The 16,645-nt window shown below is 29.3% G+C and overlaps 1 protein-coding gene across 1 annotated transcript in view; it reads left to right on the forward strand.

Annotated features, from left to right (window-relative positions):
• Positions 1-16,645, forward strand: part of LOC111675536 — a 213,805-nt gene that overhangs the window by 170,333 nt on the left and 26,827 nt on the right. The window contains exons 2-4 of the mRNA XM_046952243.1: positions 1,395-2,209; positions 3,546-3,623; positions 5,393-5,525. Coding sequence (XP_046808199.1) covers positions 1,395-2,209; positions 3,546-3,623; positions 5,393-5,525 — 1,026 coding nt within the window. The remainder of the gene's footprint in view (positions 1-1,394; positions 2,210-3,545; positions 3,624-5,392; positions 5,526-16,645) is intronic.

Genomic DNA, 16,645 nt, shown 5'->3' on the forward strand with positions numbered 1-16,645 from the left:
TTTGTTTTATTCGTACTTGTTGACCGCCATTCTTGCCCGTTAAAAGGGCATCCTTTGAAACCTTCAGATGTTTAGTTTTCTTTAAAAACAAAAGCCACTTAAGTTTGTTTTTTCACTATTGTATTTCTTTTAAATTCTTCTGAAAATTTTCAACACTTTTTACAATGTTCATTATTTATTTAAATGAATAAATAAAAACTAACTGAAAATATAACCCAGAAAAATATATAGCAGTAAAAATGGAATTTCACGTAGAAATGTAAACGAAAAGTTATGACACACTAAATTGAATCATAATGTGAAAGGACGTTATAACAATTTCAAAAGTGTCACAATGTCCACGAGCAATGGGACATAAAGTCCAAGCATTTCAAAGAGTCCATTTATCAAAAAAGGCTTAATTTAGCGAAGCCGGTGTTCGAAATACTCCAGAGTTTGAAACCCCTGCGCCCGGCCGATGGCCTGCTATCGAGGACACTTTTTAATAGGAGTCCAAAATGTAAATACACCAAATTTAGGAGCAACTCTTTTCGGGATAAAAGTGTTCCTCTCTTAAATTTTAAACAGCTTTTCCAATACATTTCTGTTTTAAAAGTGTCACATTGTCCACATTATGACATCAAAAAAAAAAAAAAATGCCATAATGTCCATGGACATTATGTCGCTTAATAGTGTGTCATAAGATCTATGGACATTATGTCACTGGACATTATGACACACCACCATAACTTTTCTTTAAAAAATGTTGTTCAAACACTTTAAACTTTTCATTAGAAACAATTTTTTAGATACTAACAACCTGGTTTTATGAAAAGTTGCACAGTAATTGACAACGATTATATTTAACATGAAGTGACAACTTTTCTATGTAAAATGTTTCTCAGAAACTAACAACTTTTCTATAGAATAAGTTGATCAGATTTATATAATGTTGCACAAATTAACAAAGACGTGTATATAATTCAGATTGTGCAAATGAGATTTACTTTCAAGTGAAATTTTGTTTAATTTAAATATTTTAAAATATACGTATATTTATAAGTTCTTCACTGTATTTAATATCTACCACTTCCTTAGTGCAAAAGAAATCACTTTCATAAAAAATGCGGAAAACTTTATTATAAAAAGTAAATTTAAAAGGCGCTGTAAAGAATAACGGAATAAAACATTAAAAAGCCCATCCTTTAAACAAAATATATAGAAAAGGATACTCACACAAATGAGCATTCACTACTGCCAACAGTGTGCTCAGTCTCACAAAAATAAATAGTTTTCTTCATTTCTTTCCTTTTAGTATTTTATTAAAGCCTTTTTTATATATAATTTTCTGTTTTTCCCTCAATAAATTAACGTTTTCCGGTAATTTTTTTCATTTCATGTTTTTTCTTTACCAGTACTTGAAACTTCCGCCGCATCAGTATCAAGAAGAGATGTGGTGGCAAGTTCGATTGGAGAGGCAGAAACAGTAGCTGATGTAGTAAAACAAGTAATAATGCCAAGTAGTGCGGATGGTAGGTTAAATGGGAGGCAGTACAAACGACAACACCCGCCAGAACAAATATCAGAACAACAACTACAACAGTTACCGCAAGCATACAATCATCATCAGCCACAGTCTTATTTAAGTCGTGAAGTAGAACAAGAACCACTGGAGAATGAAATGGAGGAGGACAAGAGCAATCATATTTTTCAACCTCAAATTCAAACTGAATCATTGCCAGTTTACCAGCAACACGAAAGAGACCAACAACTACAACTATACCACCAACAGCAAAGGCAGCAACAGCAGCAGCACTCAACAACTCAACCAACATCCTTTAGTCATGGAATGGCACTTGAAACCACGTATAATCACACCTTTCAAAGTCTTTCAATCATTGATGGCGACCTAACAGTAGCCGTTGATACGAGTCAAAATCTTATGGCTGTTGAAGAGGAAATGCTTGTAGCTGCGGCCGGCGGTGCGGTCGGTGTGGGCAGCAGTGCCTTTAGTCTAGGCAATCATCTTCATCTGCATAATAGTAATAATGTTTTGGGATCTTATGACTCTACTGCCATGGGGCTAGATGGTATCGATGTGATGACACATAATACCGAAACAAATTCAATGCCAATCTTTGACTTTGGTATGCCACGTAATATAACAGCTCGCACTGGTCACACAGAGGCGATAATTAAATGTCGTGTCGATAGGCTGGATGATAAATCGGTAAGTTAAACCGCAACCCAAGTAAAGAGGTTTTTGTTTGTACTCTTAGATAATTTAAAATGAAATGTTTTGCTTGTTAAATATTTATATATAAAGCCGACACATTTTCTTAGTGCTGTTATGTATTCATTGTGGGTGTTATATATACATACATAAAGTCATTCATAATATTTTATATCTATTTTTAGGTATGTCCAAACATTATGGTTATTACTTATAAAAAGTTTAAATTAAATTTAGGTTTATTTATAAACTCCTGCTAAGTATTTTTAAGACTCAGAAAATATTATATACATTATTATGTACGAACATCTTATATCTGAAGTTTCTGTAAAAAACTGTTCTTATTCAGAGAACTTTAAATAATCTGATTAAGATAACTTTTCTATAAAAAAATATTGCTCTGATTTTAACAATTTTTGTATAGAAAAATTAATCTCATTCAAATATACATGTTTCCTTGATTCTGACTACTTTTATTTAAAGAAGTTGTTCTAATTCTAAAAACTTTTCTATAGAAAATGTTGCTCTGATTCTAACAATTTTCCATAGAAAAAGTTAGTTTCATTCAGACAACTTTCTTTATAGAAAATGTTGCTGTGATTGTAACAACTTTCAAAAAATTGTTCTATAGAAAATGCGATCTCATTCAGATATACAAAATGCGCTAATTCTGACTATTTTTCTTTAAAGATGTTGTTCTCTTTCTAAAAACTTTTCTATAGAAAATGTTGCTCTGAATCTAACAACTTTTCTATAGAAAAAGTTAGTCTAATTCAGACAAGTTTCCTATAGAAAAAGTTAATATTCCTGCAAAAAGGTAGCTTTGAATAAAACAATATTTTTCAGGTAAAGAAGTTGCCCAGATTCTGACATCTTTTCTATAGAAGTTGCTCTGATTCTTATAACTTTTCTGCAGAATAAGTTGCTCTGCTTCTGACAACTTTTCTGAAAAAAGGTTGCTTAAAGTCAAACAAACTTATTTAAATAAACAATTTGCTCTGATTCAGACAACTTTTAAATAGAAAATATGACTCTTATTCAAAGAATTTTTCTATAGAGGAAGTTGTTTGTATTAAAATACAAAAATACTTTATCTGAAAGAGTTCAACAACAACTTCAGACAACATTTCAAATGAGTTTTTTTTATTCAGACCAATAACAGTAATAATTTTTAGAACAAAAATAAATTCTATAGTATAATTTATTGCCACAAGTGTTAGATTTTTGTTTTTTTAAAAATACCCCTATTGTTCTTAATGAAATATTTATAACAATTTATTTAAAATAAAAGCCCTTGAAAATGGTTTATAAAAAATATTTCAATATTTTACAGGTTTCCTGGATACGCAAACGTGATCTGCATATATTGACTGTTGGCACAGCCACTTACACGTCTGACAAACGATTTCAGGTAAGTGAATAATAATAATTTTCGTGTGTGTGAAGTTTTTCTACTGCTACTATTTGCAGTCCCTTTAACAACCTTAATATGAAAAATTGTCGTTATTTTCATACATATATAATGCTGTTTATTTTACATATATGTATATATTTTGATAAACATATTCACATACACCCATTTCCCAAGAACAAACAACCAAATACATACAATTACAATCATCAGGCATGAAAATATTTTACATGCACAAATAAACTCATACACCCGCAACAATTTCATATCCTACACACAAGTACACTTATTTTATCCTTAAATTTGCATACATTGATGAACGGATGATTATGTTGCTGACGATGATCGTCATGATGATGTTAACGTTAGCGATTAATATGCTGATGTGTTCGTTTATTTTGGGTGTTTGTATGTAAAAAAGAATGTTTCTGTGCGCCAGTGTTTTTCTTCGTTTTTAGTGATGAAATTCATTTTACTCTCATTTCCGTTTTCAACTATATTGAAATTACTCAATTTCATTAATTGTCCATGATGGATGAATGGATTTTTATATCACACATGTGCATAATAAAATTTCATCATGACAGTTCAGTATTTTGGCTTGTATTTGATGGATGCAATTTTACAATTTTATTCATTATTTTCTGTCCTTTATTTTGATGTGTTTTTTTTTTGTTTCTTGGTTGCGTTAAAATTTACACAATAAATTGGGTAAAATGTAATTTTGAAGAATTCAGAAAATACTCATGCATATAAAATACATTTTTACATGTTGGTTTATTTATTTATCATAAATAATATGTAATGAGGTCAATTAAACAGAAGGTTATAATCTACAATGAGGAATAAAGTTGATTATCTTTAGTTTGCTTGCTTGTCTTGCTAACGTTCTGTAAAGTAGGTAGAGAAAATGGAAGGAAAAAGTTTGCACTTTTATTAATATCATCCGACTTCCTGGTAAAATGTTTAGTAAAAAGATTTTAAGTTAATTTTCTCTCTGATTTAGACATCTTTTTTGTAGTAAAGTCCTCTATGATTTAAAAGTGCAAAAAGACCTGTAGAAGTGAGGATTTGTACACAGGCTTATCATAGGACGGATGTCCTTTTTATTAGATTCCAAGTTCACTACCACCGAAATCATTCTCAAGGAGTAATTTGTATGTTTTTTTTTGCACTTGATGTTATATGTTGTAGTCAGGCATGGGTAATGATTTTACAAAGTAATTCATTAGATGATCAATTACTTGTAATATGTAATTGAGCAATAACTAATTACAACTACTTATAATTACAATTACTTATAGTTAAAGTTGTAATTTAAGTTTATTAATTGCAATTACTTGTAATCGAAGTTTACTAATTACAATTACATGTAATTGTTAATAAGGCAAAACTAATTACAAATTATATGGAACTTCAATAAAAATTACAAATAAAGTAATTATATTTGGTATAGCTCCAATTACAATTACATTTCAATTAATCATTACCCCCTAACCTTGTTGTGGCAAATTTTTTATATTCAATGATTTATGTTCATTAAAACAACCTGAGAGATCTTTTTATTTCCCAAAGATTTATTTTCTTCTGTATAATTTTTGTTTGTTATGGTATTATTTTTATTACTTATAAAAATCTTAAAGGAATGTAAGTGTTTTCATATTTTATATTCAGTAATATTTACATAAAATTATATGTTATATTTATCGTTATTTTAAATACTTAACCTCAGTGTTTATTCTTTCTGTATTTCATTATTGTTGCTGTAGGTGACAGAATCAAAAGATTCCCGTGAATGGACGCTGCATGTAAAATCTCCGCAAGCACGTGACAGCGGTATATATGAGTGCCAGGTGAATACCGAACCAAAAATTTCGATGGCATTTCAACTTAATGTTATCGGTAAGTTTATGTCATTTTATTGTCATTATTATTATTGTTGTTGTGGTTTCTCAATAAAGCGAAATTGTTAAAATGGAATTCTATGTGTATGTTGTAGTAGGAAAATGAACGAGTAAATGATTTCAATATGAAAAGCAAGAAAAAAAAATGTATTGGGTACTTCAAAATGTCAATTTAAATTTTATCTTAATTTTATTTTAAAAAGGACCATATGTGCCTTTAAAAACAATAAACACGTGTTAGTACAGAAAATTTGTTAAACCTTATAAATGTTAACAATTTTCTCTTTAAATTTAATGTTTTATTTGTACATTATTCGTTTTTATTTTCATGATAATTATGTGTTGATATTGTGAATATTTTTGAGGGTAATTGTAAAGTATTTTATCAGAGTGTTAATAATGAATATCACCTTACAAACATAAAAGTTTTTAAGTCATCTTTTCTTAACAACTTTTTCTAAACAAAAGTTTTCAACAAAAGAGTTGGTAGAAACTGAGCAGCTTCTTTCGTAGAAAAGTTGGTAAAATCCGAGCAGTTTTTAATTCTTTTCTGTAGTCAGAATCTGAGCAAATTTTTCCATAGGAAAGTTGTCAGAATCTGGGTAATGGAAAATTTGTCTGAATCGAAACAAATTTTCCTATAGCAAATTTGTCAGAATCTGAGCAACTTTTTTTATAGAAAAGTTGTCTGAATCTGAGCAACTATTTTTATAGAGAAATCGTGTGAATCTTAGCAATTTTTTATATAAAAAAGATGTCATAATCTGTTTAATTATACCCTTCACCTTCGTGAAAAGGGTATATAAAAGTTTGTAATTTCTTTAATATAATTTTTTGACCCTATAGAGTATATATATTCTGGATCCTTATAGATAGCGGAATCGATTGAGCCATGTCCGTCTGTCTGTCCGTCTGTCTGTTGAAATCAGATTTTAGAAGACCTTAGATATCGGCGAGATCCGAATCAAAAGCAGAATTTAAAATCAGCAAAATCGGTCAGTAAATAACGGAGATATGAGTAAGAATCCGAGACAACCTCTAAAAAATTCATCAAAAAATGTCATATTTTTTTCATGCTTTGTTAAATAAGCAACAACAACACTGTATATTAGAAAAAGGTGTACACGTGTGTGTAGATGCATTTTGCTGTGTATTTTGTTTTGTATATTTGGATGCTGTTGTCGTCATTGAGTTGTGTATTTTGTTTTTGTTTTGTCTTTGTGAAGTTGGTTTTATTGCGTTGTTTATTTTGTTTTTCTGTGTATTTCGTTATGTATATTTAGATGTTTGTTGGTTTAGATGCCTTGTGTATTTTGTTTTTTCTTTTATTTCGTTTAGTGTTGTTGTTCATTTTGTTTTGCTTTTGGTGTAATAATAATGTAGTCGGGAAAAGATTTTTAAAACTAATATGTTTAAAATGCATTATGGTGAAGGCTATATAATATTCGGCACAGCCGAATATAGCACTCTTACTTGTTTTTCTATTAAAAAGTTGTCAGATTTAAAGAAACTTTTTTTGAAGAAACTTTGTTAGAATCTAAAAACTTTTGTCTATTTTTATAAAAAAGAATCTGATATCAGATTCTTATCAACCTCCAGAAAAGTTTTCAGAATCTGATCAACTCTTCCTGTAGAAAATGTTTAACAAAATTTTTCAGAATCTGATCATGTTGTTTCATACAAAATGTTATCAAAAGAAAAGTTTAGAAAATTTAAGCAATTTATCCTTCATATATAAGCCATTTTTGTCATGAATTTATTTCAGTAATTTCAACTTTTTAACTTTTTTGCTTTCAAAAAGTATTTTTTTAAACTCATCTCTTTTCAACTGCAATTGACATCGTTTTCAAAACTGAATTTGTAGCGAAAATTAGCTGTTTTAATAGCAGCAAATAAAAAAAGTTGTTCATAGAACGGTAAAACTTTGTCTACCACTTCAAATTAATCACATACGTAAACATTATATTTCGGAATATTAATTAAATTATCAAAAGTGTTGGATGTGAGAAAAATATATTTTAGTACATTAATATAACTTTTTGCAATATTTTTATATTTAGCAGAATATTCAGTATTTGGAGTTGATCCCTCGAGTTCGAAAGTTTATAAATTTATTTTTTACATTGTTATTGTATGATTTATTGAATGAATTTATCCATTCTCTTACCTAAGATTTAATAAGTCGCTCTGCATAATTAATCACTTTTCATTATTGTTATTGAAAAATTATGCTATCATACATATTCATATTTATTATTCTGTATAAATTCTATGGATATGTCAGATAAACAGACAGACACTCGTAGGCGAATAAAAAATACATCAATTTAAACTTTTATCATATTTTGCATTTTATTTTAGCATTTTGTTTCATTCTCTTCCACAATCCTTAATGTTTCAAACATGTTTCTTTTTACGTTGTTGCATTCTATATGAAAATTCACCTTGACGTATGAGTGATATATGAATTTCAAATTACAATTACAAGTTGCTCATACGTCTTTGGCAAATGTAATAAAATACACCTTTATTTACTTTTACTTTGTTTAAAACATATATATTATACATACTTTTTTATTTTTAATTTTGCCATATTATTTCTAAGCAATAAACTTTAAAATAAATGAAAAAGAAACGAATTGCAAATACTTACCTGATATTACTGCATGTAACTATACCAACAGTATCATTTAAACTTGATTACATATGATGTATCATGTTTGTGTATAGAATATAAGTCAAGTGGAATCTTGAATACATGCATTTTAAAAGTGTCTTAAATACAAGTACATAAGAGTTTGCAACAAACACATCCTAGTACAACCACACACATACATACAGTTACTATGATTTTTTTTTGTATAATATTTTTTTCCTAAACTTCTAATATCATTAACATAAATTATAAACTTGATTTCTTTGAAAAATAAAATCACACAAACTAAGCACACATACTAAGTTATTCAATAAGTTCCGTACAAGCACACATATGGGTAAATGTATACATGTATTTTCATTTAGTCCCTGTTTTGCACACAACTCATGTATTTAAATAGAACACATTTGACACACATGGTTGTCACAGTTGAGGTTTGATACATACCAAAAGATGTCAAGAACTTTAGGGTTTATCATTATAGTGCTGATTGTCACAACGATTGAAAGACTATAGAAAAGATAACAGACCAATTTATATACCAGATTATAGTATAGACTATATATAAGTTCAAATTATTTTATACACAATATCCAGAATCTAGTCCAGATTATAATATATTTTAGTTTTGGGCTAGACTACAGTCCGAACTATAAACTAAAGTTCAAACTTTAGACTAGACTAAAGTCCAGACAATAAACTAAACTATACTTAAGACTGTAGAATAGTTTGTATATGATACTATAGTTCAACTAGTTAATAATCAAGATTATAGTCTGGACAATAAACTAGTTTTTAGTATAGACTATTGAATACCCAAAAAAAGTCTTATATACGAAATTATGAAAATACTAGGTTTAATGTACGAATGCTAAATTTGTAAATGTGATTGTCTCTACATGGCTGGGTACATGTGTGGTTTTATTAAAAAACAAAGTTACTTTGCCACTTGTAGACAAGTAGTTGAATAAATTGACAAAATATTGTCAAGAACACATGTATAAATGTATAAAAAAGGATGTTACCTTATCGAGTCATTCACATTTCAATGAAAATACTTTTACATTTAGACAATCACAGTGGCATTAATTTATATACTTGGGAATTGCAAATTACTTAAACGTATATTAGTATTCAAACTGTGTGTTTTGTATTTGATTTTTAAAATTATTATATAAATAATTGGTTTGTAAATAAAATATCTTAATCTGTATAATGATATTTTGTATATATAATAATATAAATATATCAAATGAATATAATTTGATGTGTTTTTTGTTCTAAATAATATTTGAAAAAAAATATCTGGCAATTTGTTCCTTTTTATCTACTGTGTCAATTTACAATTTTATAAAGGTAAACCAGATGCACAAATACAGACTAAGGTGCATAAGTATAGAATAAAAGAAGTATGAATGTATAGTTGGACATATCCAACTATATGATACCCTTCACCAGTCAGTATGTTAAAAAAGTGGATAATTTTAAAAAATAAAGCATTTAGTTTGTTCTTTAACCGTACTGTGTAATATTTTTACGTATTATTGACAAAGATAAGAGTTTTTCTACAAGAGGGCTCATAAGGGAGTAAGGGTAAATATGGGCCTATCCTTATAAATTTTGGTAGAGGAATTCACGTCGACCTTATGTAGATTTTAATCGTTTTATTAGAAATTATAAGTGAATTTTGAACTCTAAGGCATTTTCTGAAGGGAGTTTGTATGGGGGCTAGTGTCAAATGAGGTCCGATCGCTATAAAAATTAGAAGTGTCATTTATCGTTCTATAAAGCTAAGTTTTGCAGATATTTGTTGACACAATAGAACATTTAACGTAATTATGAGCCTGAAAACCCGAATCGGGCGGTACGGTTGTAAGGGGGCTAGGCGAAATTATGGACCGATTTTAACCTGTAGCGTGCGCATAGGGTTTACATGAACACACAGACAGACAGACGGACGGACGAACAGACGGACATAGCTAAATCGACTCAGAAAGTGATTTAGTAGGCCGATTGGTATACTTTAAGGTGGGTCTAGAAACAATATTTTTCGGTGTTACAAACATCAGCACAAACGCATAATACCCTCCCCACTATAGTGTTGTAGGGTATAAATTTTAGACTGTCCTATATTAGTTTCAATCAAAATATTTGTATTTAATAAAATGGCAAATATTTAAGATTGATGTCTACCTCCCTGCAGTACTAATTTTGATATAACTAATTGGTAATATATTAAATATCTTAATTTAATCTTAATTTTCTCAAAGATTATTTACAAATACATATGTGGTAATCATATCTAAGAACAACATATTATGGTTAGAATTATGGTTAAAGTTAAAGCATATTATGATCATTTTTACTATCAAGAAATTTAATATTATGATCATTATTAGTATAATAACATATAATATTACGTTTAAATATAGTCCAAATATTTCATCATAATATAGTTTTATTAATCATAATATGATGTTGTACCATCATATTGTAGTTTCAAGCAACCACATTATGGTTTCATGTAATCATATAATGGCTTCAAGTAATCATATTATTGTTTCCAGTAAAATTGGATAAATTGGATAAAAACGGAAAAAAGGGAGACATAAGATTTTCTTTAATAAATTCTTCTATAGGATTCATGTTTTCAACATTTATTTTTGAAATGATACAATATTTATTAAAGAAAATACGTAAATTTATCAAATTCAACAGATAAAGACCTGTCTGTATGTCTGTATGTTGAAAGCACGATAGAGTACGAACATAAAGAGGTGGTTTTGTAAATGGCCAATATCGGTTCACGTTCGTATAGCCCCAATAGAAGTGGGAACAGTTTTTATAGTCAAAAGTTCAAGTATAACGACGTAATTCGAAATAAACAAGTCCTATACGAACTAAAATCTCTCTATCAAATTGTATGGGGACATGTTCATAATTGAACCTAACCAACATTTTTTTCCCCTTCAACACATGACGATCATTATTGTTTCGGTTCATAATTGAGGGGAGCGTTACTTTTACGGCATATGGTTTGATGGTATTGCAAAATATGATATTCTTACTTGTTATACATAGCTGTATGTATCTATTAAAACCTAAATGTAAAATTTTTAATAACAACCTACATGCAGTACTTTAACTCTTAAACTTAGTGCTTAAAATTCGCTTACAATTTTGATAATGATACATTGATAAGTACTGGGGCCAAAATCAAAAACATTTATATTCCAACAATGTTTTAAGTTAATGTATTTCCTTTAGATATAATTTGTTCAGATAACTTATATCTATATTTCGTCCACTAAAATAATAACTTTAAATTATTTATAATGGTTTTAAAAATGAAAAAAATGTCACCAGGTCGTTCCGAATTGCAGGGTTGTATTGTTTTATAAATATACATTATGCAATCATATTGAATACACGTATGCAATTGTCTGTCTTTTTTATGTGCATCTGTGAATGCCTGTAATTTTGTGCAATATTAACTGATAGTCAACAACAGTTGTGTTGTGTTTCAAACCATATTTTGCCAGTAACTTTACACACTAAACACATGAGACAGATGGAAAATAGATATATCGTATAGCAACACATATTGACAATGATTTTATGATGATAAGGAGATTGACGTAAATAGAAAGAAACTAAAGATAAGTAGAAAAAATAAAAAGTTTTCTTTTCAAGAAAATCACTTATAAATAAGATGTCTTTACGCGTATTTGATATGGAATTGAAGTTGATAAACACTGGGAGAACATTAGAGGATTTACATGTCAAAACGCCGAAACAAGTTTGTAATGACACATTAAGCAACTACTTAAATGTAATGTTTAAATGGGATGTTTTTATTTTGAGAAAAAAATGCATTTTATTTTCAAAAAAAAAAAAAACATGTTAGAATATTATATTGGGTTGGTTAAATTTTATATTAATTATGAAAAGCGGACCCATTTGAATATTTTATGGACCGTTATATTCGATCCTTTAGTACTAAATATATAGAAGGACGTTCATGGCTATACCGTATTAGTCTTTAATAAGAACCTTTAATATAAGTTTTTAGGTATATGAGCTTACATGTCTAACATAAGCAATGACAATATCAATATATCATAAAATTGAGGTCACAAACATTTATTGATCTCTCAATGAAATTTATGTCTCTTAATATTTTGCCAATGTTTGTGACATTTTAACGAATTTCATAAAAAAAATTCTTACATAATTGGTATTTTTCGTAAAATAATTATCGTATGTTATTACAATTAATACAACATAAGAAATAAATTGAACATTAAAACCTATCAAATGCTCATTTCATTTATTCATTGAAATCTTTTAACATTTTATTTCTTTGTTAAACATTAAAAGCAGAATTCAGCCAATTTGTTGAATGTTTTTAATAAATTTAATTTTCACTGAGTATATGCTACAAACAACAATTATATTGTGAGTTAATTCATGTAATTATATTCATGTACACTGAAAGAAAAAGCACAGGCCTACACAATTTGAAAAAAATAAAATTCGAAATTCTGAGACCAAGTTAGACTGTTTCTAAAGGATTGAACAGCGCATAATTCGAATCCGACTAAATCAGGTTATGGTATCATGAAAAAGAAAAATGCATGGTGTGTTACATTAAAAGCTTTTATTTTAAAGCCGACAAAATTGACCTTCAACATTTAATGAAAGTACAAAAAAAGACCAAAGTCCAGATATGAATTCAGAGGGACTCAGTCCTTAAGTAAAGTTTACAATTATCTAAAGGTTAAAAATTTGTTGGCGTTACTTTCTTTTGTTAAGTGTCACATGCAAACAAATAAAATTGTATACTTTTACTTTTGTAAAATTAGAATAATATTTCGTATTATGCACGACATATTCGTAAATATTACGAAAATTATTTTGTGGTAAAGTTAGGCCTGAGTTATTTTCAGTGTAGGTGTAAAAAAAACATATACACGTACATTCTTTGTCATGCATTTTACAAATTACATAAGAGAATGACTTGAGTGGTTAAACAAAACTGGCAACTGCATGTATTTATATGTATGTAAGTAGCTGCTCACATACCAACAGTTTTATATATACCTGATGTATTCTTTTTATAAAGAGTTCTTTTAAACGCAAAAAGCAATACAATCGTTAAATCACCAACAAATCAAGTCGGAAGTTAGTTCTCACTTTAGTGTCCCTAAATTGTCTGGTCGGAATTTGAGATGTAAACCTCAAAAAGATATTCACATCAGATCTCCTTAACTCTAGAGATTTTAAGTTAATATTATAGTCTCTAGTTTTAATCATCTGCCTCGAATTGCAGGTATGCTAATGCCGCTTGTCTGTTGAACTTTCATTGCATAAAACACATACAAACAAGCACGCATTTTTATTTACACGCGCTCGGTTTTTCCTCCTTTTTGTTCCTTTCGTATACAGCCATTTTTAAATTGAACATTATTTAATGATTATTTCTAGCAATAAAAATCATTAAAGTTTGTTTACGTTTTCGGCATACGCATGCTGAATTTTTGTATGCAACATTGCAACCATAACGATAGGGTTTTCAGAAAATTTGTAGAATATATTGACACTTTTAATATTATCATTTCCCATATTTGGCAATATATGTCAGTAGACAGAAAAAAATATGCTCAATTTTTTTCTTAACAATCGTTTGATTAAATTTAATTTCGATTTTTATAAATATTATTGTTTGGGTTTATAACGAATTTGTTTGATTCTCAGACAGAAGGAAAATTTCAAAATTTCACAGTTATTTTTATCTAATTGTTTTTTTATACCCTTCACCTTCGTGAGAAGGGTATATATAAGTTTGTCATTCCGTTTGTAATTTCTATAATATAATTTTCCGACCTTTTAAAGTATATATATATTCTGGATCCTTATAGATAGCGGAGTCGATTAAGCCGTGTCCGTCTGTCTGTTTGTTGAAATCAGTTTTTAGAGGCCTCCAGATATCGGCGAGATCCGAATCTACAATAATTCAGTTAGACATGCTTTCGAGAAGATCGCTATTTAAAATCAGCAAAATCGGTCTATAAATAACGGAGATATGAGCAAAAATCCGAGACAACCCCTTGAAATTTCATCAAAAAAGACACATTTTTTCATGCTTTGTTAAAAAAGCAACAACAACACTGTGAATTGGATAAAGATGTACATGTGCGTGAGGAGATGTATTTTGTTTTATTTAGCTGTGTATTTTTTTGTATGTTTGCATGCTGTTCTGTTCTCACGAAGGTAAGTGGGTATAACAAGAACAAGGAGATAAAGCAGTAATGTGTTGGTAATACAGCTCATATTTGTTTGAGGGTGGTAATACAGTTTGACGGTGGTATTACAGTTAATATTTCTTTCTGCTACAGTTTATATTTGTTTGTGTGTATGTTATGTGTGACATGTGTGCAGATATACAAAATAAATAAAAACTGTTTTTTAAAACATACTTGGTGAAAGGTATATAAGATTCGCCACAGTCGAATATAGAAATATTACTTGTTTTTATCACATATTGTAATATGTTGCAGATAGTTTTTCTGATACTAAGAATTTTGGACAGTTTTCTGCTAATGTTCAATTCAAACTAATAAGTTTTATTCGGACGTTGGTACATGAGTTAATGCTCTTAGAAACTTAGACGGGTCAAGCTCAGGGTTACAATGGTTATTCAAAATCTCACAGTTATTTGTATTTAAATGTTTAATTCATTTATTCCTTGGTACATGAGTTAATGGTCTTAGAAACTTATTTCGATGTATTTAACAAATTAATAATATTTTCTCAATTTACAAAATTCTCAAAAACCTGGAAAACCTACATATTGTTCATGCAAAAGCTAAAGATATTTAATATTATGCAGTGCAATAAAAACGTATTTTACAATTAAGAAAAACAAAAAAAAAATTAAAAAAAGACAAAACATTGCCACTGAACAAAGTTAATTAAACATAATAATAAAGGAAATTGTAAGGATTCCAATAATATAATTTAATTATATGGTTTAAGTGTGGATTTTTTCACGAAGAAATAAAATGAAAAAATGTTAAAGATTTTATTGAAAATTGTTTTTCGATATATAGAAGTTATCAACCTTACAAGCCACTATAATACGTGGCACGATGTTGGATGTTAAAAATAAAACACATCAACTAATATATATTTAAAGAATTTAATAAAATGTTGTAATGCTTATAATTAAAAGTGTAATGTGTCAAGGGAATTTTTAAATATGTATGTAGTTTAATTTGTAGTTTTAATTGATGTTGGGCATGGCATTTTAAGAAAAAGTTAATTACATTACAGGAGTAGGTCGTTTTTTGCTAATATCTCTGGTATTATTTATTAAAAGATAAATAAATATTCCCTCCTGTACGATTTGACTATCCACTTAGAAGTGTTATTTTATCAGGCTCTGACTCGGACTCATAACATATATTGGGAAAAATTGGTTTATGAGTCCCGGATATAATTTTATTCGGAAGTTCTATATTAAGATCCAAAAGAAGCAATTGGGCTACTCCTACGGGATATGTTCAGAAATTGATTGGGCTAAGAGAAGTTAACGACAGTTGATTATGCGATTGGTAACATGGTGAGCCTGACATCATGCTGGATATATATTGGGACAGCATGGTCTATACGGTACCAGTAGGCATTGAGATTGTTACAATCTTTTGGATATAAATGTTGGGATTTTCCCTTTAGTGACATCCTAGGGGGATGATTTTAGTCAGTATGACATTTTGTTTCTTGACTGGGAGGATCTTCGTTTCCTCGTGTAGGTTGTGATCTGAGGTTATCTTCATACAGCCCACAGCACAGACTGTGAAGGTGACCCACAAAACTTTTAGATAGTTCACAGTTCTCGGTTAGGTATTTAGGATCCATCCAATATGATTACCTTCTTCATCCCTGTGGCGAAGAGTGTTGCTATAAACTTTATATTTCTCCGAGATAACCATTCACTAGTTCGCATAATTCGGCATTATTTTTCCCATGACCATAATGGCACAAAAATGTCGATGAATTACGTTAAATCCGTGTTGTCCTTGACGTCCGAGATGTGAAAACATCACTTTTGTTTACAACCGCGCAGAGGGCATGCCCTCGGTTAAGTTGGAAACAACACCTGGAGACGTATAAACACGAATCACTTAAATAAGCCTACTCACAGGGAAAACACTGTGGTAAATCTGGTATGAGCAGAGTTTTCCCTGAACAATGATGCCATAATATAATTTCATACCTTGTGATGGTATAAGGAGTTTAGAGAAATGCTCAATGGTGCTCAATAAAAACCGGAAAGATATACGCGAAGTCCCTTATAGGGTCGCAAATAATTGTATCGCAACACTGTCATGACTTCATTGCATTGGAGACCACAGCTTATAAACTCCTGAGCTCAAATTGCAGTCCTTTCTTACAGTTTA

The sequence above is a fragment of the Lucilia cuprina genome, chromosome 2, assembly GCF_022045245.1.
Source record: "Lucilia cuprina isolate Lc7/37 chromosome 2, ASM2204524v1, whole genome shotgun sequence".
NCBI lineage: Eukaryota > Metazoa > Arthropoda > Insecta > Diptera > Calliphoridae > Lucilia > Lucilia cuprina.